The sequence below is a fragment of the Polypterus senegalus genome, chromosome 14 (genome assembly GCF_016835505.1).
Source record: "Polypterus senegalus isolate Bchr_013 chromosome 14, ASM1683550v1, whole genome shotgun sequence".
In the NCBI taxonomy this organism is placed as follows: Eukaryota; Metazoa; Chordata; class Cladistia; order Polypteriformes; family Polypteridae; genus Polypterus; species Polypterus senegalus.
In genome coordinates, this window is record NC_053167.1 from 9,190,245 (window position 1) to 9,214,732 (window position 24,488).

Here is a 24,488-nt window from a genome sequence, read left to right on the forward strand (position 1 = left end):
ATTGGGGAGAACCCCATGTATGGTTCTGGGTGCCCAGAGTTCACAATGGCCCTAAAAGACAAGGTTGGCAGTATTACCCAAAAACAGACACCTTATGGTTTCAGTTTCTGGGCATCAGGCCTCAGTTGATTTTGTTTTCCTAAGGCCCCTCTTTATCTTTGAGCCCCTGAGCATGGGCACAATAGGCTCATTTGGGGATCCACGTATGTTTTAATTTAGTTTAGTTTTCATTGTAAAAGGAATGATAAGCAATCATGACAGTTCTGCTACTTTAAAAAGAGCACACTACCATGCAATAAAAAGAACTGCTGTTTTTTTACAAATTACAATTCAACTATCGTTACTTATTCTACTTAGTACAAACAATGTATCACAATATTTATCTTCTTCTAATTCTATGCATTTTCCTAGAAAAATGTAACGGTTCTTTAAAGTATATAGAACATATTTTTACAGTCTGTGATAACAACGAAATTCTAACATATTAACAAAGTCATTTATTTATTATAACTCATATAAGCCAGTTTTTTTATGGATGTTCTGTCATCTTGAACTGGTTTATTTAATATATTCCCAATAAAATAAATTTTGACAATATGACGCGTTTATGTACTGGATACGTGACCAATAAACCACAGCTGGAAATAAAGGGCCTCGCTATTTTCAACGAAAAGGTTTGTGGGCTGTTTTAAAGATCGACTACTATTCCGTAAAAATGGTGTAAAATTACAAAAATGTCATTATACTCTGTACATGTGCCAGCAGTAACACAATAAATACTATCCCAAAAAGGATTTTAGTGCATTCCGTCTGTTTAAATTGTAAAGGCGGGTTTAATTTAAATAGGAGATTAAAAAAAACATTTCCGCTCAGCCACCAACCAATGCAGACTGATGACACCACTGACGAGCCCCAGTTTGATCTTTGAGCGCGATGGGCGGAGCAGACAGAAGGCCAGGATTGGTGGACAGCTTGCTTGGAGGGCGGAACTGTTGAAATGACGCTTCGCGTGAGGAGTGGGGTTTGTATCGTGGGCAGCACTACGTTCGTGATGGGCGGAGCGCGTACGGGTAAACGCTGTGCGTTGCGGGGTGGTTATGAGCTTCTGTCTAAGTAGTAGAGGTTTGGTGACTCCATGATATCGTTACATCGCGACCTGCATACATTCAGAATAAAATGAGCCTAATGACGAGACGATGTATATGAAGAAATCCAGAAGTGTCGGCGCTACGTCTCCTCTGAATGGCCTGGGAAAAACAGGTAGCGGCAAACGTCATCACTGTTTTTTAAGGGAGGGGAGGGCTTACGTATGTGCTTACAGATGTGAAACACTAAGTTGGTCTTTAGTGTTGTACGGTTAAGGAACAAGACATTGTTTATGCAAGGAGACCGTTGTAGTCGAAGAACTGTGTTTCACCATCTTTCAGGATGGACTAAACTATATTCAGACATTCTCTCGGAGTGCTGGCCTTGGTATAGCGTGACCTATGTACCAGTTTGTGTATCATGTGTGTCTTAAGGATAGAAAGCAAGGGCCTCATCTCCCAAGCCTTCACCTCCTTGGGACTGCTCATGTTCCCATTGTGTCTGCTTGATTTATGTACAGTACCAGTGTCCGCTGTACGTCGGGTGGTTTAACCCTCTGGGTATCGTGTCTTAGAGCGCACGGAAGGTGAAGATTTGCTCCAGATGTTTACATGTGGATATAAAAGCCCCTCAGTTTCTCTGCTTCTGTTGCCCTTTCTTGCCAGTCGTAATATACGGTATCGTCCAAAGTGCCGAGGAAACACGCTACCAGGCCCGCTCAAAGTCTTTCTTTAAATTCGAATGCAGACGAGCATCTTTGACATAAAGTGAAGAGATGTTAGCATTAGTAAATAGTTTTGAAATTGAAATCTCGAAATTGCTAATTCAGCAACTTTTATAAGCCGTTTAAGTGTGCTTGATTGAGAATAGTTTTTTCTTTTTGTTCCTGGATAGAATGAGTCTGAATTGATGGTATAGGATGTGCAGAATGAAAGAAGCTTGTGCAAGAATCATTCTTTTGCATGGCACATCATGTGTACATGTCTGCAGGGACTCTTAGCGGTACCGTTTGCAGTTGATCGTTAACCTAACATGGAATGAGTCTTGAGATAATAGTTTAAAAAAATCTAGAACTATCAAGAAATGAAGCAGAAATACATGTCTTAACAAAATGATTCAAAGATGGTACTCTAGACTTTAAAAATGTCACAGTAGTACATATAGTGCTATGAGAGGAATTTCATGAATTTAAAACGTTGTCGTTACCACAAGTACCACATTATTATTGATCATTATAGTAATGTTACCAAAGGTAACCATCATAACAATATCACGGAACATTCTCAGATTTGATTAATCTAATTCAAGGTAGCAATGGGTGAGAGTCAACAAAACAGCTCTGGACAGAGTGGCAGTCCATCACAAGGTACATTCCTACACATGCTGATACTTTCATGGCACACCTTAGAATTGGCAGGTAATGTAATCTGCACAACTTTGGTGGTTTGAGAGGAAAACCAATCCAGACCTTGGGGAAATGTCAAAACACCACACAGACATTGTTAGGAAGTGGGGTTCAAACCCAATATGTTTGATCTGTGCAAAAGCACCAGTAATAATTACACTACTCTGTTGGCCTAGGCAAAAAAAACCTGCCCTATCAGAATGTCTACAAATTGCTGGAAAGTCTTCTGTTTTTGTTGCACTGGATGTGTGACTAGTTGTCTTATTTTGCTTCATCAGTGCAAGGAATTATTTATACCTCTAGGTGGTGGTGGTGGCCACCTTTGTGTACCCTGGAATTTGGATCTGCTTACCCAGTTCAGGGTCATGTGGTGCAGGAGTTCAGCATTATTGAGAGCAAGGTGGGAACAAGTTCTCTTCATTCCAGGGCACACTTTAGCTAACTCCAGTCATGTTTATACTGGACCAGTTTCACACTACCAGCCAATTTAAAAAGCATGAGACATGGTAGTAATGTGCAAGCCGTACACTGTCAATGACTAGTTCTGGAATCATATCCAGAGCTCCGTGTTTGAGGTAGTAATGCTAACCACTGCGTCACTTCTGGACGTTTGTAAATGTTTGTCATGTTTGTAAATTGCAGGAGGTTTTATTATTAATCAGTATGTATTGTCGTTACAAGAAAACAATCAAAATTTTGTACAACTTCATTTCTGCAGTGAAAACCATCCCAAGGTGTCTTTACACGTACAGTTGTTTATATGAAAAAAGTAGTTTTATTACAGTGGGGAACCAAACTGGGTACCTTGTCCTTTGAAGTCCAGTGAATTGCCCACTATGCCACACTGTCTGCTTTGTAATGCCAACCTTACATGAACTAGATATATAATGCTGTTTTTACAACTGTGGGGATGTATGGAAAAAGCTTTTCACCTGAATGATGGATTGTGGGTTGGTATGTAATTTCTAAATGGCAAGAGTTCTTTAGACCAACTCTATAGTGAGCCCTATTTACCAGATTGTTAACGTTTTGATGATAGTTCACAAGGAAATATTGGGTGCTGCTTGATTAGGACGAAACTTGTAATTTTACAATGATCATTGATGTAATAACTATGACTAATATCAAAATGTACCAGTTTATTGTCTCTATAGAGTATGTCTTCCCTGTACGTGAACATCAGCCCCTGGCCTTTAATGATGGAACATACCATTCAGCAGAGAATGCTATAGTTCCATCAGCATTTTTAAAATTTCTTTTAACAGATTTTGAGTCCAAGCGGAAGAGAAAGATTGCAGATATCTTCCAAGCCCTAAACTCTGTGCCAGTGGACATTGCAGCATTGCGACGCATGTCCATAAGTGAAGGAGGACTGCTGACAGATGAGATCCGCTGTGAGGTGTGGCCCAAACTGCTCAATGTTAACACCACTAATCTGCCCGGAAAACCTGGTAAGAAAAATGCTCTGGGTCTTGTGTATAGATACAGTATATGACAAAGTGGTCAGTTTGCTCATTCTCATATTGCATATTTTAAAAAACCTGATAAATTTAGAAAATAATAATTTTCTATCCAGGGGAGAGCCCTGCAGGCATGACAGTGCTTCTCATTTGGGAGGTTTGATAACTACAGCAATTCATAATTTGGAGGACTGGTTCTTAACCTGAAGAGTTGTCAGAAGATCATTTTGAAAATGGGTATAGTCATGCCTTAAATGTGTGCACTAATGGCTGTTAGAATTGCTACGGTAACAAAGTATCTTTATGCTTAAGTACCATAGAGCAGTACTGCTGGGTGCAGTAGTTAAAGTGAACACATTGTGAAATAAAATCTGTCCTTGTTCTGTGTCACATGTTTTAGTTTGCAGTTGCTGATAAGTATCATCTTGCATTGCATTACTTAAAAAATATGTATGCACATAAAAAATGAATCTGTATATGTTATAGTGACTTTGTCAGTTATTCTTTCTCTTCTTGTTTTTACTGTGACTTTACGTAATTTTAAAAAGTTTAGTATAGAAAACAAAAGCATGAAACACTCACATGGCTTCAGTATTACAAAACTCATTTGCAGTTGGGAGATATTGCATTGAATGTCAGTATAGAATGACACCATGTTCCCATCCATTATCCAACCCGCTATATCCTAACTACAGGGTCACGGGGGTCTGCTGGAGCCAGTCCCAGCCAACACAAGGCGCCAGCCCACTGCAGGGACCATATTCCCTAAATATTATTCAACAAAATGCAGGCATTGTTTATTTTTTAAACAGGCATGTTTTTTTTTTTTTAATTTTTTTTATTAAACAGAAGCAAGCAGTAAATGTACATTACTTACTGTTTTGGCTGATTTAGAGTTTCCTCCTACAAAAGATTCTATTTTAAGAAGGGCTTTAATTTTTGCATCAGCATTGAAATTAAAATTTTAAAGAGTGACCCCCACTGCGCAGTCATAAACACAAACCCAAATAAATTGCTTACACACATTCTAAGGGCAGGGGGATATTGAAATGGAGGATTAGAGACTCCGGTGTGGCTCAGAGGATAATGGTGAATGTGTATTTCAAGTTGAAATGTTAAGTGTATTTACATTTGAATTGCAAATGTGGATTAGATCACATTTTTAGTACTGTACAGTTACTATGCATGTATAAAATGTTAGGCTAAACACTTCCTATCTACAGCATGTTTGGTCTGTTATTCTAATTTGTAACTGGATCAGCTGGATGCCGTAGTATTTTATACGTCTCGGGTGATGGTTTAAATGCTCTTCTGAATTCTAAATTGAGTCCTTTTTTTATCCCTGACCCGGAAGTGTTCCGATCCCCAGTCCATGTGATCTCCTATCACTTCCGGGTCAGATCAAAAGACCTTTTCTTTACCCCAGAAGCACGTCATTCCCCTTGTCCATGTGACTCGGACGTACTTCCGGGGCGTAAGGCAAATACTCGTTATTCCTCCCTGCAGCGTCTTCTAGTGGCCCCCACGGTATCCAGTCCATAAAGACTTCAATGTCCATGATGCCCTGCTGGTCTTCGGGGCACCTCCATGCTGCAGGGAGGGCTCCACCTGGCGGTGTGGGGGTATTGGATGGGATAAATGGCCGGCCATACACCACAACGTATACAAACAAGTTTGCAAAGCAACAACATTTATTGTCAACTGTGTCTCTTCTATTACTTGAATTGATCCTTGAAAATTTGTGAAACTTCTATTTTGATTCTTAAAGAATTCATTTGTAGTGTGGAGGTTTTGCTTAATCAAAACAGGCATATTTCACAAAGAATGGACTTACATATTCAGAGCATTGTCAGGCAACCGGGAGTGCGCCGCAGAATTTTGTAGGTTTTCTTAGTTGATTAAAAAGATAATGTTTAAAAAAAATATTTTATGTTGGAAAAACAGATAACGGAAAACTTACGGAAATGAAGTCTAAGAATCGCGAGAGACTTCAAATGATCGACAAGGAAATGTGCGTCTGTCTTTCGAAAACTGATCCTCGCATCAATCTCATGTGCTGAAAAACAATCTCAACGTTCACATTAATTCAATTTAAGATTTATCCTTTGATTCCTTTATTAATAAAATGTCTTTCAAACTTTGTAATATTAACTGTTTTTATTGGTGATTGTCCATAGAGATTGTGTCGTCACGACTTTATTTATGGGCAGTCCCTCAGGTGCGCTGCGAAAGAAAATTTTTGGACTTAGTGCACCGCAACTCGAAAAAGGTTGCCTTTCAGTGATATAGAGTAACTGATTCATGCAGGAGAACAGGAAATGGGTAATAATTTATGAGGAAAGGTTAGAAAATGCAGGCACACTGTGTGCACATTCAGCTTATGTGAACTGTACAGTATGTGCTGCACATGCATAGGTATGGAGTAAACACTTTTTATGCTGATACTGTTTATTTTTCTATATATTAGAAGCATAGTTCATTCTCTAAATATGTTGATACAGGACAATTTCCTCCAACAGTTTTTTGTCCGACATAATGGTTTTAACATGTTTAACAATGCAAACAAATGTAATCCAGCCCTATTCTTGTTGTATCACAGATCTGATATGGGCAACCAGACTTTAATCAGAATTTAATACCACATATGAAAGCAACCTGTATCTGATCTAAAACAATTGGATACTATGTAGTTTTGGGTATTTACACAAAAATCTTATTTATGATAGAAATTGGGGAGAATAGGAGTCAGGTCAAGTCAGAGTGCAAACAGGCCTTGGAGAACTTTTTCCACACAGATCTCCTTAATCTATTTGCTGGTTGCCTTGTACAAACAGTTAAGTTCATCTTTTGCCACCAGAGCTGTGGAGTCAGTACACAAAACCTTTAACTCTGACTCCTTAATTTATGGCATCATCGACTCTGACTCTTCATTTTGTAATTACACTAATACATTTACCGTGTTGATTGAAAGCACATACTATACAAGATACAAGGCATTTTCATTACTGCTAACATGAATCATCAGACTACATTTTAGCACCCTAGCCTGTTAAGTTTGGGTTTAAAGGTCACAGTGATGCTTTTGTGGCTTTTTCATATTATGTATTAAAGAAGTTACAAACATTGAGTAGCATTAACCATAAGACAATTTTTTTTTAATTAAGAAAAGGCTTTATTTTTTTATCAAAAGGCTAGACATAAAAATACTTTACTCGAATTAGTATATGTGAAATAGAAAATTTGAACAAATTGTTTTACAACATGCATTGTCATCTGAGGAGGGCAACTCAAGACACAATTTTAGTGACTTTATGACTTGCTTGACAATATTTAAAACATGACTTAGACTTGCTTATTGATGACTTGTGACTTGGCTTGGACTTAGGGTGTATGACTTATACAGTCTCATGTTATAGTGTCACAGTTTCTATTTTTGAAATTGCATTCCTTTAATTTACAATGCATTAATATACTGTAAGTGCTCCATACCTGCCCTAAGTAGTGTGTTAGATAGCAACAGTAATGGAGGGATGAGCACTGGAGATTATATATTTTGAATATTATCAGTTTACTGCAGACTACACTGCAAAGAACAGATTGATCCTCGGCAAGATGTGAGGGTCAAGAATCACAGACACAACAACATCTTCAAACTGTAATTTCAAGATCCATAAAGACAGTTACACTTACTAGAGGGTTGGCCCTAAATACTGTGATGGATGCTTCATTGTTCCAACTAACATGCCACCGAAGCTGTTGAACTCACCACCTATCTCCTCGGGTGTATTTTAGCTATAGTGACCTCTTTAACACAATATTTATTGATTTATTATTTATGCTATTATTACATGTGGATGTTTGCTGTTTTTTTTAAACACTTTGTGATGATCTAAGAGCAGAGATAATTATATTCTTATCAAACAAAAACTGTGACCTTGTACAATTCTTAAATGATACAGACTGGAACATGAAGTTGTGTTACCTGCAGACATCGCTTTTGAAAAAGTTTAACCTATCACTTCAGGAAACACATAAAACATTCAACAGTTCCAATAAAATAGAAGATCAAATGAAGACAATTAAACTTTGGATACAAAGAATTGAAAAGAGCTTCTTTGATAACTTTAAAACTTAAGTGACCAAATTATTGAGATGGAATAGAGAAATAAAGATTAAAATTTTAACTAAATAAAATTTGTTGTGATCAAGATTTTGTAAAATTTCGTAAGTTAAATTTGAAGACTGTTTTCCCAAAAGTCAGGAAGGACTCAAGAGAAGGTTTTGGTGGGTTCTGGGTCCATTTAAACTTAATGAAAAAATAAAGATTGATCTGTCGGTGAATGAAGAAAATACTGTATGTTGACTGACCTTTCATAAGTTATATTAAAAAAAAATTGAAGACTAGTTTACATTTTGATAAGTTTTAGTTCAAAATCATAGTGAATGTGAATTACGTGAGTAAGTATTTAGGTTCTTAATCCACTGTGCTTTGACTTGATTATGTGAAAGTAGATGTCGACTGTCACTGCTGCAAAAACAATTTATCAAAATAGGCCAAATATGACACCTACATTAAAGCTGTCTTTAACAAATCTTATAGTTAATATTGATGATTTGTGCCCTTTTCACTTACATTTATTGTGCTTGAATCATAAAACAGTTTATTAATTATTATTTGTATAAATGTGTCTCAGATATCACATATGTTACAGCCTTTACGATAGACAGGCCACCAGCAATAAATACGTACAATGCAAGAAAAATTGTATACAGTAAATGTGTGTACAGTGACACTAAACATACATACATGTACTAAATACTGTAAGTAGAAAATTAATTATGGTTACTCACCAACAATGACACGATGACTTGTCCGATAACGATGAGATTAATTTTACTGCACAACAAAGGAGAGCGTTACAGCCCTTCTAAAGGAGCCACTTCAGGCAACTGTGTAGCACCGAAGTTATTCTTCAATCCAAATCCCTGAAGCAGATTCCATCCAGACTACTGCCTTATTACATCCACTTATAACTCGTTTTGCACCCTGGTTAAAAGGACACTGCGGCCGTAGATCTTAAATTCCTTTTCTACTTTTTAAATAAAAAGAATTGTAGCCTCATTGATGCTGTAATGGCATCCTACAGCAGTGTAGCTTTTCCCTTCCTTCAACAAATCCAAAACGTTTACCTTTTCGGCAATCATTAACATCTTCCGTTGGCGCTTGGGCACAGAACCTGAAGCAGTAGCAGGAGCAGATCGTTTTGGAGCCTTAATGAAGGGCTTGACTATGCACAAAGATAAACACAAAAGAGCACAAAAGTTAACTCTTTACACAGCGAAACACGTTGATGCTGAATGAACAAGACGAGACTTCCTGGTTAACACCGCATTCAGCACACAGGAACTTATCTGTGTGCTCTGATTGGTTAGCTTCTCAGCCATCCGCCAATAGTGTCCCTGGTATGAAATCAACTGGGCAAACCAACTGAGGAAGCTGTACAGGAAGTAAAAAGACCCATTGTCCAATTGCCATTGAACCACTGGCAATACATTGTCGAAATACTGATCAGATAAAGGGGATTAGCAGAGAAGGACTGGAACAGAAAATCTCATTATATGCAGATGACATGGTACTGTATATATCGGACCCAGAAAATTCTGTGCCTGCAGTCTTAGCAGCACTCACAGAATTTCAAAAGCTCTCTGGTCTCAGAATTAATCTGAATAAAAGTGTACTCTTTCCGGTGAATTCGCAAGCATATAATATTAGATTAGACACCCTTCCTTTTATCATTGCAGAACAGTTTAAATACCTCGGGGTAAACATCACAAGTAAACATAAAGTTCTATATCAACAAAATTTCATCGTCTGCATGGAAAAAATTAAACAAGACTTGCATAGATGGTCAACCCTTCATCTCACACTAGCTGGAAGAATTAACACTGTTAAGATGAATATTCTTCCTAAGCTCCTTTTTTTATTTCAAAACATACCAATATACATTAATAAATCATTCTTTAAGCAATTAGATTCAACAATAACCTCATTTATTTGGAATTCTAAACATCCACGCATCAAAAGAGCGACCCTACAAAGACAAAAGGCAGAAGGCGGCATGGCTCTACCTAACTTCCAGTTTTATTACTGGGCGGCAAATATACAGTCGATAAGAACCTGGACACAAATAGAAGAACATATACAGGCATGGACCGCAATAGAAGTAAAATCCTGCAGTACTTCTTTGTATTCCTGCTCTGTGCTCCAATAAACACACGCTATCGGCAATACACTAATAACCCAATTGTGCTCCACTCACTTAGAATCTGGAACCAATGTAGAAAGCATTTTAAGACGGAGAAGCTTCTTTCTGTGGCACCCTGCAAAAGAACCACCTCTTTCAACCCTCACAAACATATGCAGTTTTAATATCTGGAAAAATTTGGAATTAACTTGCTTAGAGATCTTTATATAGACAACGCCTTTGCATCCTATGAACAATTACATTCCAAATTTAACATTCCAGCTACAAATTTCTTTCACTATCTTCAAATCAGGAACTTTGTTAAACAGAACCTTCCAGATTTTCCTCATCTTGCACCCTCATCCACGCTGGAAAAATATTGCTCAATTTCAAGGAGTTAGACTCCATCTCTACAATATATAAAATCCTTTTACAATCCCTTCCTTTCAAAGATCCAAGAGGACACTGGGAAAATGACCTCTCAATTAATATATCAGAAAAGGAGTGGAAAGTAGCAATGCAGAGAATTCACTCAAGCTCCATATGCAAAGCATACAATTATACAACTCAAAATTATATATCGAGCACATCTGTCTCACTAAAACTCTCCAAAATGTTTCCAGGGCATGATCCAACCTGCGAACGCTGCAACCAAGCCCCAGCCTCACAGGTCACATGTTCTGGGCCTGCACCAAATTAACATTATTCTGGACAAAAATTTTAATTACCTCTCAGACAGCCTTGGACTCACAATCCCTCCTAACCCATTAACAGCTGTGTTTGGGGTTCTTCCAGAGGGTCTTAAAGTGGAGAAAGACAAACAAATTGTGATTGCATTCACTACACTGTTGGCACGCAGACTTATTCTGATAAACTGGAAGAACCCAAACTCTCCTCTTTAAGTCAGTGGGAAACTGATGTGTTATATTATTTAAAATTGGAAAAATCAAATACTCAGTTAGAGGATCTGTGCAGACTTTTTCAAAACATGGCAGGATCTAATCAGTAATATTTTGAAATGAGTTTATAAAGCACAGAGAATTTGTTGATTTAGGTATTTTTACAAGCCTTAAATTTTACACGCTTGGCTTGCTCTCTCTCTCAAGGGTGGGGATCGATCTGTTCTTAGCATAATTTTTTTTTGTAAAACTTGATTGCTATGTATTGATTGTAATAAAATTAATAAATTAAAAAAAAAAAAAGACCCATTGTCCGCAGAACCCACGAAACAGCAAAAAATCTGCGTTATATATTTAGTTATGCTTACATATAAAATCCGCGATAGAGTGAAGCTGCGAAAGTCGAAGCGCGATATTGCGAGGGATTACTTTATGTGTGTGTGTGTGTGTATATATATATATATATATATATATATATATATATATATATATATATATATATATATAGTGGGAAGCAGCCTGGACACAGACAGGTAGATATTGTTTAAGCATCCCTAACCCTAAACACACATTTATTTACACAATATTTACAAAATGAAGCAGCACACAACCCACTTTCACCCCCAAAGTCCAGGCCTCACCACGATGCCTCTCTTCCTCTGGTCCGCCTCCACTCCTCTCCTCCCAAGCTCTGTCCTTCTTTCACCCGACTCCAGCCATCGAATGGAGGGAGGCGGCCCCTTTTATACTCACCCGGCTGTGGTCCAGGTGCCTCTCGATAACCTTCCACAGGCCCTCACAGGTGTGGCGGAAGTGCCGGCTGTGCACCCAGAAGCACTCCGGGTGTCACTGGTCTTCAACCCAGCACTTCCGGGTGTGGCAGGAGTACTGAGGTCCAGGGCTCCACGGGCATCTGGGTGCCCCCTGGCAGTGACCACGGGCCCCTATAGGGTTGAGTTTCCATGTTCCTTTCCCGTGGTCCCCAAAGCCACCAGGGTGGTCACCCGCTCGTGGTCTAGAGGAGGTGTAATCCCTCCTCTGGTCCTTCTGGGTACCACCCCCAGCCGCTCACCACAATATATAAAAATATATATAAAGCCATATACCACTCACTCACTCATCACAAAATCTCCCGAACCATGAGGACTTGGGAATTGAAATTTGGAATGTAGGTTACCCTTGGCCTATAAGTGCTTGCTAAGAAACTGTTTTAAAAATTTCGTGGTCCAAGAGTGAAATTTCTTAAGTTTTTTAGATCCATTTGTATGTCTATCCGCATTTCTGGGTTATAGGGAACATGCGACTCTTTGCTCCTCCCTGCAGCTCCCTCTTGTGGCCCCTGTGGTATCCAGCAGGTCTGTGGATAAAAACTCCATTGTCCACGATTCTCTGCTGGTCTTCGGGGCACCTCCATACTGCAGGATATATATATATATATATATATATATATATATATACACACACACACATTTTTTTATATATTTTCTTAGTAATTCCGCAGATCAACCTTTTTATTGTACATGGCTCCACAATCCCAAAAATTTTAAGGATTGCTGAATTAGATAATGTGAAGATGCCTCATGTAAACTAAATGATGTCCAAGTTAAGGTTGCTTTAACTCTTTAATTCATTTGCTGCATGCCATTGTAGAGCGCTCACATTCACGGCCCTCGTGTTGTTTCATTGTAACTTTTAAGTTTTTTTCATGGGAGATGAGAAAATACAAACACTACACTAAACAGTGCCAGAGGTATACAGTAAAATCTACAGCTGACATGTATTATACATTCTAAATGACTGTGGATTGTTGAAACATTTTGTTAATTAATAAATATGCAAAATTGTTTAAAGAAATTATTTTAAAATGAGATTTGATTATGTAATGATACTCTAAAGTGGGTGGCACAGTAATGTAGTGGTAGCTCCATGCAGGGTTTATGTCTTGGTTTTCCCAATATGGAGTTTCCATGTTCTCCACATGTCCGTGTTTCTTTCCTCCCATAGTCCAAAAAAATTCAGGTAAATGGTAAATTGGCCCTAGTGTGTGTCTGTGTGTTCAACCTGCAAAGCACTGATGCCCTTTCCAAGGATTAATCTTGCCGTGTGCCTTATGCTTGCTGGGGTAGGCTCAACAAGTTTAAAAAAAAAATTGATGGATGGGTATTTTGAAGTGACAAGGCCTTTGAAAATGTATTCTCTTTAAATGCTGCATGTATTACACACACTGCACTTATGGGAAAATTGGAAAATTGATAGTATATATGTAGATTACTTTAAAGTGAAACTATTCTTTTTATATGCTAGACACTGTTACTTCTTACTAAGGATTGTTTTCACTGAGAAAGTCTATTTCGAGCTTTGAGGTTAGTTTACATCACACACATTTATCATAATGAGACCAGCTACAGAGAGTAGTGAAAATGTAAGCACTGTTTTACTCAAATATATGATTTGACTTGACTTGCTTAAAACCAGTGACTTGACTTGCTTGAATGTAATCTTTATAACTTGAGACTTGAAGTTTAGCTGAGACTTGCATATGTAGGCCTTAGTCCTATCTCCGCTTGTCCGATTCGGTGTTGGTACATTTTTACCGACTCCAATTCCTGTAACACAGTAAGTGCTACTCTACAGCTCTGCTTGCTGCGACCTTTTTTTAATTTTCCTGAGATCTTTACTTTGTCATAGCCATTCTAAAACTCAACAGTTCTCTATTAAATTGATTTTTTTTTTTAATTTTCTTGAATACTGTGTTTAAGTTCCCATTTTTGGCTTAATTAAATCTGATGAATGCTCCCTCTCAAAATATTTTAGCATGACGAAATTTATTCTACCCGTAGTTATGTTAGGACATTCATGTACTGGTGAAAAAACAGCCTGAAACCATTTCTGATTTTTGTTTTTTATTGTGGTCCCAAAGACCAGTTTTAAAGTTATCCCATTGAGAGAACATTCTTGAAGCAGTCTGGATGGATATCTAGGTGGTCTTTTATTAAACATGTTATGGCAGCAATACTCTCTTTTTTTTTTTTTTAGCAAGCAAATGCTTTCTTCTTGCTACATTCCTTGGATGCCATTACTGTTACCCAGGAGTCTCAAACTCAGTTTGTGGAGGACTGCAGGTTTTCATTTCAGCCACCTTCTGAATTAGTAGCAAGTTACTGCTGCTAATGGAACATACTTTGTTGCCTTGATTTTAATTGACTTGTTTTGTTATGTTTCTTCAAAACCTAAGTTGCTTATTTATTCCATAGACAGCTGCTGTTTAACTATATGTATTGAGTTACTTCTGGTCAAAAAGCATTTGGACAATTATCTTGGACCAATTAAAATAAAAAAGAAATGTCTAATATATCTAACTGAGTTCGATGCCAACCCCTTTTGCAGGGGTCTCAAAATATTTCACAGAGGACTGCAATAGCTTCAGTGGTTGTTGCAGCCATTTCAATAATTCAAAGGCAAATGCTGCTTTTAATGGTATATCTTACATTTTATTTATATGGCTTTGTAGTGCAAAGTATATTCATTTATCTAGATTAATTGGCTGTTAATACAGAAATTGCCTAGAATGAAACCTAGCAGCCACATAAGAACTGAGTTTAAGACCCCTGCTCTTAATTTTGCTTTTTCTTCCTAAGTTATGAATAGGATTTTTTTTTCTAGCAACTCTGTGCGATAATTTTGCAGAGTCCTCCACCTATGTTGGCTTGCACAGGTTGTAGATATTCTTCATTAGGAGACTGTGTTACAGTGGGCTGATACATTTTCTATGGTTTAGTAAGCTTCACTAGTGACACTCGTCTTGAAACACCTTCATCTCGGGCATCCTAAGCTGTGGCTTTATCTGCTGTACCTTCCTGTACGGCCAAAATTAATATGTCAAGATTTTCTGCAATCAGCAGTAGAGAAGGGTTAAATTTTATCCTGGTTATAATTTTTTCATTGGATAAATGAATATCTAGTTATTTTAACTCCCAGTTATACTGTTGATTGTGTCAATGAAACTTATTTATTTCTTTCTTTTTTTGTGTGCATTAGCTACCCAAATCAATACATACATTTTGTGAATATTAATCCTTTGTTTTAGAGAGAAAGAGCCAGCTCTGTTTAAACAATTATTTCATTCAAAAATGTTAATAATTAAAGATAACAATGAAGATTTACAAATTCTAAAGCAGCAATGTATTGTTAAATTAGGTATAGTAATATTTCTCTTCTCTCTCAGTATCTGTGACAACTGATTAATCTTATTGTTTATTTTCCATATTTTTAAATTTTTGTTTTAGCCTGTAACAGGTGAACACATTACATGAAAAGTCTAAATAGACCTAGAACAAAAAATCCAATACATAACTTCTTAATCTTTGTGCTTGTTCAGTGAGAGGGCAAGACTGATGTTTAAATATTGGAGGGTATACCCTGAGACAAGGATGAAAACAAAGGTTATGTCTGTCTATCATATACAACAACTCATTCCATTTATATGGCGCTTTACACAGTGAGTGGAGAGCCATCTGAAGCAGCAGCAGCCATTTTCTGCCAGAAAGTTCACCACACATTAGCTGTTAAGTGGTGAAGGGTGAGAGATAGTTAGACAGTCAGAGATGGGGATGATTAGGGGAGCAGAATGACCAGACCTTGATGGACAATTTAGCCAGGACATTAGGGTACATCCTACTCTTTACTAAGGACCTCGGTTTTACATTTCCTCTGAAGGACTGCACCATTTTTCCAGCACAGTGTCCCCATCACTGCACTGGGACATTGGCATCCACATTCAGACCAATGGGTAGGTGTCCCCTGCTGGCCTCACCAACACCTCTTCCAGTGGCAACTTAAGCTTTTTCCTGGTTGGTCTCCCATACAAGTACTGGCCAGACCCGAACATGCTTAGCATCAGGTGGATGATCTCTTCTGAAATACATGTGATAACAGCTGCTGGCTAAAATGTTTTGCTTTTCTTGTACTGAACAGAACCTCTCTCTACATCTCTCTCTTTCTCTCTCTCTTTCTAAATGTCACCAGACTCTGGTTCAGTTCATAATGGCTCTGTGTCTGGTAATAATTTGAACAGACCAGGACAGGTTAGCCTTTTTTATTCCTTTAAACCTGATTAGTGTTCTCTTTTGCAACTCTTCAAAAGAGAAAAGTATTGCCATAAATGTGCAACATTATGCATTCATAACCATTAAATATGATTAAACTGAAAGTGTAAACCAAATGTTTTTTTTTTTAAGTCAGGAATATTTAATGCTTTCATATTTTACTCTTATCCACTATTGTGTAAAAGCACCTGATGTGACAGTTCTAAATCAATTTAAACTTATTCACAAAGCAACATCCCCATCACCCTAGAGGGCTTAAATAATCTTACCCACATTATCTGTTGCAAAATGAGTCACTCTTTTTCCATTTCTTCATCACCACTAACAAGCATGGCCTCAAATCTGTTAATGCCTTTTGTCTCAGATTTGTAGCTCAGCACAATAGCGTCCTTAAACGTGCTATTTAATATTCAGCTCAGTTTATGTAAACATACTATTTAATATTCAGTTTGTTTTTTTGTAGGTTGAGTCAGAGTAGTGCACAAATCACTATGCATAAAGCAGCACAGATGTTAGCAATAAACAGAAAAAATAGCAGAAAACATCCCACATGCATAATGTAAGGCCAGGTGGCAGCAGAGAAGATGAAATGGGAACTGCATCATTGATGAAAAATTCAAGTTAATGTTTGGGGGACCTGTCTGCCTGGTCAATGGACAATGGGCTGTGAGAAGCAGTCTAAGGTGACGCTATTTTCTATTTCTCCCATTGTCTGTGCTTCATGGTCATGGTGTTTAGGACACTCAAGACTCGGAGGGTAGAGGGAAATTGTAAATGGTTAGCAGGTAAGCTTTTGATGTACTGTATTTATTTAAAAAAAAAAAAAATTCCATCCATTTCAAATATCTGCCTGTACATGTAAGAGTTGGGTTCTGTAGTCTATTTTGGCATATCATCAAGCACAACACAGAGACCAGTACTGGACTGGATAACTTTTTGTTGTAGATCACACTCGCTCACACTGTGCCATCCAACTCCGACTCAACAATTAACTTAACACGTGTATCTCTGGGAATTTAGAGCGATCTGGAATGCTTACATACATGGGGGAGATTACAAAGGCTGCTTAGATTGTGGCTGGTCTGAGAGACAAAACTCATTAACTAAATAATTCTTTATTATTTTAAGGTCAACAATAGTAGCCTTGGTTTGTTTATGGCTTGCTTTGGTATTATTGACTTCAACTATGACTCCCACATATTTCTCCATGTGTTGTTACAGTGCGTGTGCATCATGGTAAGGATGCTGGGTTCCTCTTCAGTGAAAGTGTACTGCTGGCTGGCATCTCAGTTTGAGTGTTTCTCATTTAGCTGCTGTGATTTTCTTTTTTATGTTATCAAATAGACAAGCTAAGATTTAGCTTATTTGACAGATCTTTGTTTCTTATTTAGGAAAGGAGTTACGGGAAAACAACAAGGACTACAACCAGGTTCTTCTAGATGTACGTCGCTCCCTGCGCCGCTTTCCTCCTGGTCAGTACTACTGTGAGCAGAGCTGAAGGTCTTCTCTTTTGTTTCATATCGTGTGAGACATAGATATGGTGGAATTTTTGGTTTTTAAATCCGGATACAATTTTTATTCAACTTTGACAGAGTAATTAATCTCTACCTTTAAATTTTTTCTTTGGTTGGTCTGCAGGAATGCCAGATGACCAGCGAGAGGATTTACAGGAGAAGCTAATAGATATCATTTTGTTGGTTCTAAAGAAGAACCCTCAGTTGCACTATTATCAGGGCTACCATGATATAGTGGTCACATTCCTACTTGTACTAGGTGAGGAGCTGGCAACCCCTCTGGTGGAGAAACTGTCCACTCATCATCTCAGGTATTGGCCGTAGCTGCTTCAGTGGGTAACTAAAATACAACTCCACCCATTTCAAATTTGCATTGTTCACATGACACTATATATATATACTATGTTTAGTAAGTGCTATATTTCTTTATTTTACCTTAATAAATGTGGCTTTTAAAAGCAGTGGAAACATACAACCTTTTTCTCTGATTTCAAATTAGATTAAACACTAGTGGGCTTGAAATACCATTGAGTAAAGTGGTATCTGATTCTCGATATCATGGTGTACCAATTCTTTTCACAATCTAGTATGGTGTACTGGAGGCAAGCACATGTGAAGGCCATGCACCAGGAAACCGCACAAACTTTATTCCCTGTGGCCAGATGTTTTATTGTTTGCGTGCGTTTTTTAAATAAAGCAGGGCCACGCACAAGAGATTGCACAGCCCATGTGTTTACCATGCATTTTGAATCTCCAACATGGAATTTTCAGATTTTCTTCACTGACTAGCAATGTTCTTCCAATATGTGCATCTTTGGTATTTATTCATTACATTTTGCACCATTTTCAGTTAATTTTGAAGTCACTTTTTGAACACAACAGTTCTTTTCACAGTTTCTACACCCCGTGTAAATTAACTGAAAGCATTAACATTTCTTGATGTAATTTGTTGAATTTCTGACATGTCATATTGAGTCTCCTTATACAAAATGTTTGCCGTGTGTTTCACGGCCCATGCTTTTTTTGTTTACTCTTGTCCTTTGGAACGACAACCTCTTCTTATTTTCTTCCCCAACTCTGTCATGTCTGCCCTATTTCTAGTATAAGTCACTGCTGATTTCTGTTCAGTTTGTTTCTTCTTAGCACAACAATCAATCTGATGCCTTACCATACTTAAATGAGCCTGTTTTGTGCTGTATTGCTGGGAAATATCCAATTGAAGAGCCTTAAACAGTAACAGAGATGCCTGTGCACCTCACATTTTGTTTTTTAGGGATTTTATGGACCCCACAATGGACAACACAAAGCATATTTTAAATTATCTCATGCCCATCATTGAGAGAGTGAACCCAGAAGTGCACGATTTTATGCAGAGGTAAAAAGTTACAGGTTTCTGTAATGTATGTAGATTTTTAAAAATGTATTAGATTTTACTACCAGGATTGGACGTAGTAAATTATTATTCTTAATTGCACTTGTGATGTAGTGGTAGAAAAACACAGAATTAATCCCCAGCAGCTCCAGTTTCTATATGCCTCATTCGGCTATTCATCTCATAGCTCAGGTGCTGTTTCCCAGTGTGACTCTGACATTGTGCACACCATGTGGTGTTCTAAAATACTTACTTTACTAACAATATCTCCATTACAGTAGACAACATGTAATAAATACCTGTTTCATTCTTTGTTCCAGGGCTGAAGTGGGCACCATCTTTGCTCTCAGTTGGCTTATTACTTGGTTTGGACATGTTCTTTCAGACTTCAGGCATGTTGTGCGGTTATACGATTTCTTCTTGGCCTGCCACCCCTTAATGCCTATTTATTTTGCTGCTGTGGTAGGTATTTTGTATTCATGTGCTCCTTAGTGACTTTAGGTCAATACTGAGAATGTCTGATTGGGCATTGCTGGCAGCTGCCAGTATTCCATAGTCACTCCTCTCCTAGCAATGTGCCTGAAAACTCTTACCATTTTTCATAAGATGGTTTAACTATGATTGTTGTTCTTATTATGACCAGTACATTGATAAAACTTGAACAATTTAAAAGAATTTACTGAGGTAAAAAATAAAAACCTGGAGTATGTTAATGTATTTCTTTTGTGTATGTATTAACAGTAAACTGATGATATTTACAAATAGGAGTTTCTGATTCAGATGATGCACTGGAATCCCTTGTCTAGTAAAATCATTATTGAAAAATGCCTCCATTGTCAATTCTGAAGCTGAACCAGATGAGAGATAGTGCCTAAAAAATAGAAGTCTGTGGCTAAAAAAGTATTTCTAGTTTTAGCAGCATTGAAAAAAATGTGTGCCAATGCTGATCGTAAAATTTGTGTTTTGTTTAGTTATTAAGCAACTTTTTCAGAGATTTACAGGAGAAAAAGTAAAATTATTGAATCGTGTAATTTCCACAAACTCATAAAGTACGACTTAAAAGGAGTCAGACTTCACCCACAGTGTGATTTGGTTTAGTGCAGGGATTGCCAACTCCGGTCCTGGAGGACCACCGTGGCTGCAGGTTTTCATTCTAACCCTTTTCTTAATGAGTGACCTGTTTTTGCTGCTAATGAACTTCTTTTGGATTAATTTGAATTGACTTGCTCTTGAAGACTCAGACCCCTTAATTGTTTCTTTTTCCTTAATTAGCAGCTAAACAATAATGAGATACAAAATGAGCCAAAACAACTGGTGTCCATCATACAATATCTGAAAATAAAGAAAGATGAAGGTCTCAGGAATGTTGGTCTGCTCAGGTCCCCAAAACATTTTAACGGAGCTCATAGAAAAGAGAAATTCAAAAATTTCAGAAATGTCTTCCATTGCACAATGACAGCAGCAACACGCCATGGAATTAAAGAACAGGTTTAATTAACAACAAGACTCATTATGCAACTGGTTGGAGTTTGAGGCCCTGACTTAGTTGGTCTTCTGTTGGCTCACTCACGTCACATTAAGGAAGAAATGAAGCAATTCAGAGGAACGATCAGGGGAACAAATCTTAAAAAAGCAATTCAAATAAAATGAATTCACAAGAAGTTAATTAGCAGCACAAACAGGGCACTGAAATGAAAACCTGCAGCCACGGTGGTCCTCCAGGACCAGACTTGGCGACCCCTGGTTTAGTGTGTAATACATGGATCTCAAAAAATATGCGAGATTGATACTTACATTTAGTACAACGGATATGTATCAACTATCTTGACTGTTTTTAAAAATAATTACTTTTGAGTTATATACAGTAAAACCTTGGATTGTAAGTAACTTGGTCTGCGAGTGTTTTGCAAGACGAATTACAATTTGTAATAAATTTTAACTTGATAAACGAGCGAGGTCTTGCAATACGAGTAGTACGTATACGCTTTGTCTGCCGAGCGTCACATGATCACAACTGAGCTGATGGTTCTTCTCTCTCTCTCTCTCTCGCTGTGGGATTGTGGGTAGTCATCAGTTGGCGTGCCTCACTCATATAGTCAACATCCGTACAAGCGTATACTGTTTACTATAGCATTGTGACCACGTGTGTGTGTTGTAACGTGCGAGTCCCTGTCTTGCACCCCAAAACACAAAGCTGAGTTTCAGTACTTTAGCAACACCAGCTTTATTCAGCTTGAAACTGGAACAGCACGGTTATTTACTGTAGCGGGATCTGCCGCTCTCCTATACACAGACACAGGAGTCAGGCAGGGTCATGGCCAGGTTAATGGCCAAGTAATACTGTGCCCTACATTTATAACGTTCCTTGTATCACCCGTCAACGGCAGGCGCTTATAGCATGTCCACGATCTTTTCGGATTCGCTTTTATGGTGAACTGCTACAGCGCTGGGAGCCTGCGGTTGTTTCGGGTTGCTCTTCCATGTGTCGTCCTGTTGGGTGGAATTCTAAAAGAGTTTAGAAACCTTAACAGTGCGTAAAGCATTTTTTTTTATTTTGTGCCCAAGTGTAGCGACTCTTCAGGCAAAAGCAACTGTCATTGGCTAGGTTTCCTTGTTAAAGTCGCAAAAAAAAGAACATTCCAGTGAACCAACAGATAGCGGGGATTCCATCAGTTAGAGTGAAAGTCATCCACACAATAACCCTCCTCTCTCTCGTCTCCCTTACACCAGCCATGATTCTTTTCAAAGGTAACGTAAAGATTAATTTGTTTTATGTATTTTTACTTTAATACAAAATATAATCACTTATATGAATTGTTTTGGGTTATGGAACAAATCATCTGAGTTTCCATTATTTCTTATGGGGAAATTCGCTCTTGATATACGAGTGCTTTGGATTACAAGCACGTTTCCAGAATGAATTATGCTCGCAAACCAAGGTTCCACTGTACTTAAATTCAAAAGGATTGTTTTCTGTCTAGAATATTAATTTGGGGGAAGGTTTACTAATGCAGGCAGTAATTGGTAAAGTCAGTGCAAAAATTCTTGGAATGTGTGCTATTTTTGGAAGATGTACTTGCTTTTAATGCTCTTTGAAAAATTCTAAAACTGGGCAAAAAGTCTGGCCAAAGTGAGTCATCTGCCAGAGTCACATTCACACTTTGCTTTGGCTTCCAGACTAGCAGCTGCATGCAAGTGTGGTCTGTCATGTTTTCATGATGAACTGCATTTTTTAATTTTCACACAGTCTCTGTTTAATGTCTCCTCTTTCCCCCAGATTGTTTTGTACCGGGAAAATGAAGTTTTGGAAAGTGAATGTGATATGGCTGCGGTTCATCATCTCCTCTCACAAATTCCTCAGGACCTACCTTATGAGACTCTCATCAGTCGAGCGGGAGACCTTTTTGTCCAGTTTCCTCCTTCCGAGCTTGCTCGAGAGGCCGCTCTGCAGCAGAGTCAACGGTAAGCCAATAAAAGCAGCCATACAAATTTGGGTGTAAATATAGAAGCTCATACTCAAAGACACAGTGAGATGCAGTAAGGGTCTGTAATGCAGAAAAAAAAATTGAATGTGGCAGTAATTTTCATGGCAGCTTATTTTTATTATGTGTGTACTAAGCCTCAAAGGCTCAGTAGCTTCCATTTTTGTGGAAATCCTTCTTACCATAAGGTCTCTCACGAGTTCTGAAAGGTAAGTATGTTCAGTTTGTAATAACAAGTGATAATACTAATAATGTGTCTCTAAAGCTTGAATGTATGTTATCTTTCTACCCTACTTATGATGTTATGCCTAAAAACGCACAACAAATAAACACAACTTTCTTTTCATGGCAGAATTAACTTCTCATACCTAATGCTGTGTGCATTGCTTCTCCTGACAGGACTGCGGCATCTACCTTTAAAGACTTTGAGTTGGCGTCCGCCCAGCAGAGACCAGACATGGTTCTCAGACAGCGCTTTCGGGAGCAGGCTAGTCAAGAGGCTAAAGCCAGAGGTGTCATAGTAAAGCCACGGACTAATCGCTTTATGAAACTGGCAGTTATGGGACTAACTGTGGCCCTGGGTGCAGCAGCACTTGCAGTGGTCAATACAGCATTGGAGTGGGCGCCCAAGATTGACCTGCAGATTTTTCCTTAACAGCAGGAATTGGTCTTCCTTTTTCTCTTGATTTTAAAATAAAATGCCTCAGTTTGCCTTGAGAGGACAATGAAACTAAAATTTATTCTTCATCTCAAAGGAAGCTTTGTGTCTCACTTTTGTACCTTTTGATGACTTTTCACCAACACAACAATAAGCACTGTTCATCTTTTTTTTTTTTTGCTGCACATCACACTGTCTGTGCACTTTATATGTACATCTTCACAATTCTGAGTATGCTCTGCAGGAGAAGAATTATCATGTATCATTTAAAGAGTGACATTATTTAGGCAATGTCCTGCAAACTTACATTTTTGGGCTTATTGGCCATGTTGCTAGGACTTTATCAGGCAGCTACTCTTGTTTAGTGCTCTCTGCATGTCCACAGGCTAATTAGGCAAGTCACAGTAGCTATAGACATCCTGGTAAATATTTGTTACTCTTTTTTGAAAAGCTCCTGTTTGATGGAATAAGTTTGCAGGATCTTTAATATGGGTTGGTGCCTGCTCTTGAATGGTAATATGGTTCATTGGTGCAGATTCTTTAGCAGAGAAACTGTCTCAGAATTGCGAAAATTCATGTCGTGAAACCGTTGAAGATTTCAAACCTCCTGTTTTAGTTGGTTTCCTGTGTGAAAAGAAAATGGAGCAGTGCAAGCAGCAGGTTCCGTTTCTGTGGAATCATTCCATTACAAATATCGTCTAAGTCACAAAGGCAGAGTTCTGCTTCTTTGTCTGATGGTCACTATCATCCACTGATTGGTTCTTTTAAAACCACTTGTCATGAAGTTGGCCTAGACTGCTCTTAATTTTTACTTTTAAGCAGTGGTTGAGCTTTACTTTCCTTAAGGAGTGTCAACTCATCAAATACTGAAAAGTCAAAGGAAAACAAAATGCCATAAGAAGGTTTACCCATCTCGCCAAGTAGGCAGTCTGCTGCAATAAATACCTTGCCCCTTTTGTCATTAGAAAAGATGTCTGCCAGGACAGATCTGGCTTGTTGATGTTTTAAGAATGTTTTATACTGTAAATGTTTTGTCCAGTGGCAAATCCTGGAGGTATGCATTAAGTCAGTGATCTCTGCTGGTTTGTTGTTGCAGTTATGTATAGTCAAGGTAAAATGTAAGTTTTTCAGAACTATTTACAGTATATAATGTAAATCTGACTCACTTCCTCAACCTAGCTATGTTCTGTGATTGTCAGACCCCAGATACAAAGATTTTTTTTCACTGATGCACAATAAAAAATAAAACAAACAGCCAAAGT

General features: G+C 38.0%; 1 protein-coding gene across 1 annotated transcript; it reads left to right on the top strand.

The window, feature by feature from the left end:
- Positions 1–1,013: 1,013 nt before the first annotated feature.
- Positions 1,014–24,478, top strand: tbc1d20 (TBC1 domain family, member 20). Its single transcript, XM_039735863.1, has 8 exons — positions 1,014–1,260; positions 3,757–3,942; positions 17,592–17,672; positions 17,839–18,025; positions 18,988–19,089; positions 19,407–19,548; positions 22,364–22,548; positions 22,968–24,478. Exons 1-8 carry the CDS (start codon positions 1,197–1,199, stop codon positions 23,221–23,223), a joined length of 1,203 nt encoding a protein of 400 aa, XP_039591797.1. The 5' UTR covers positions 1,014–1,196; the 3' UTR covers positions 23,224–24,478.
- Positions 24,479–24,488: the final 10 nt, after the last annotated feature.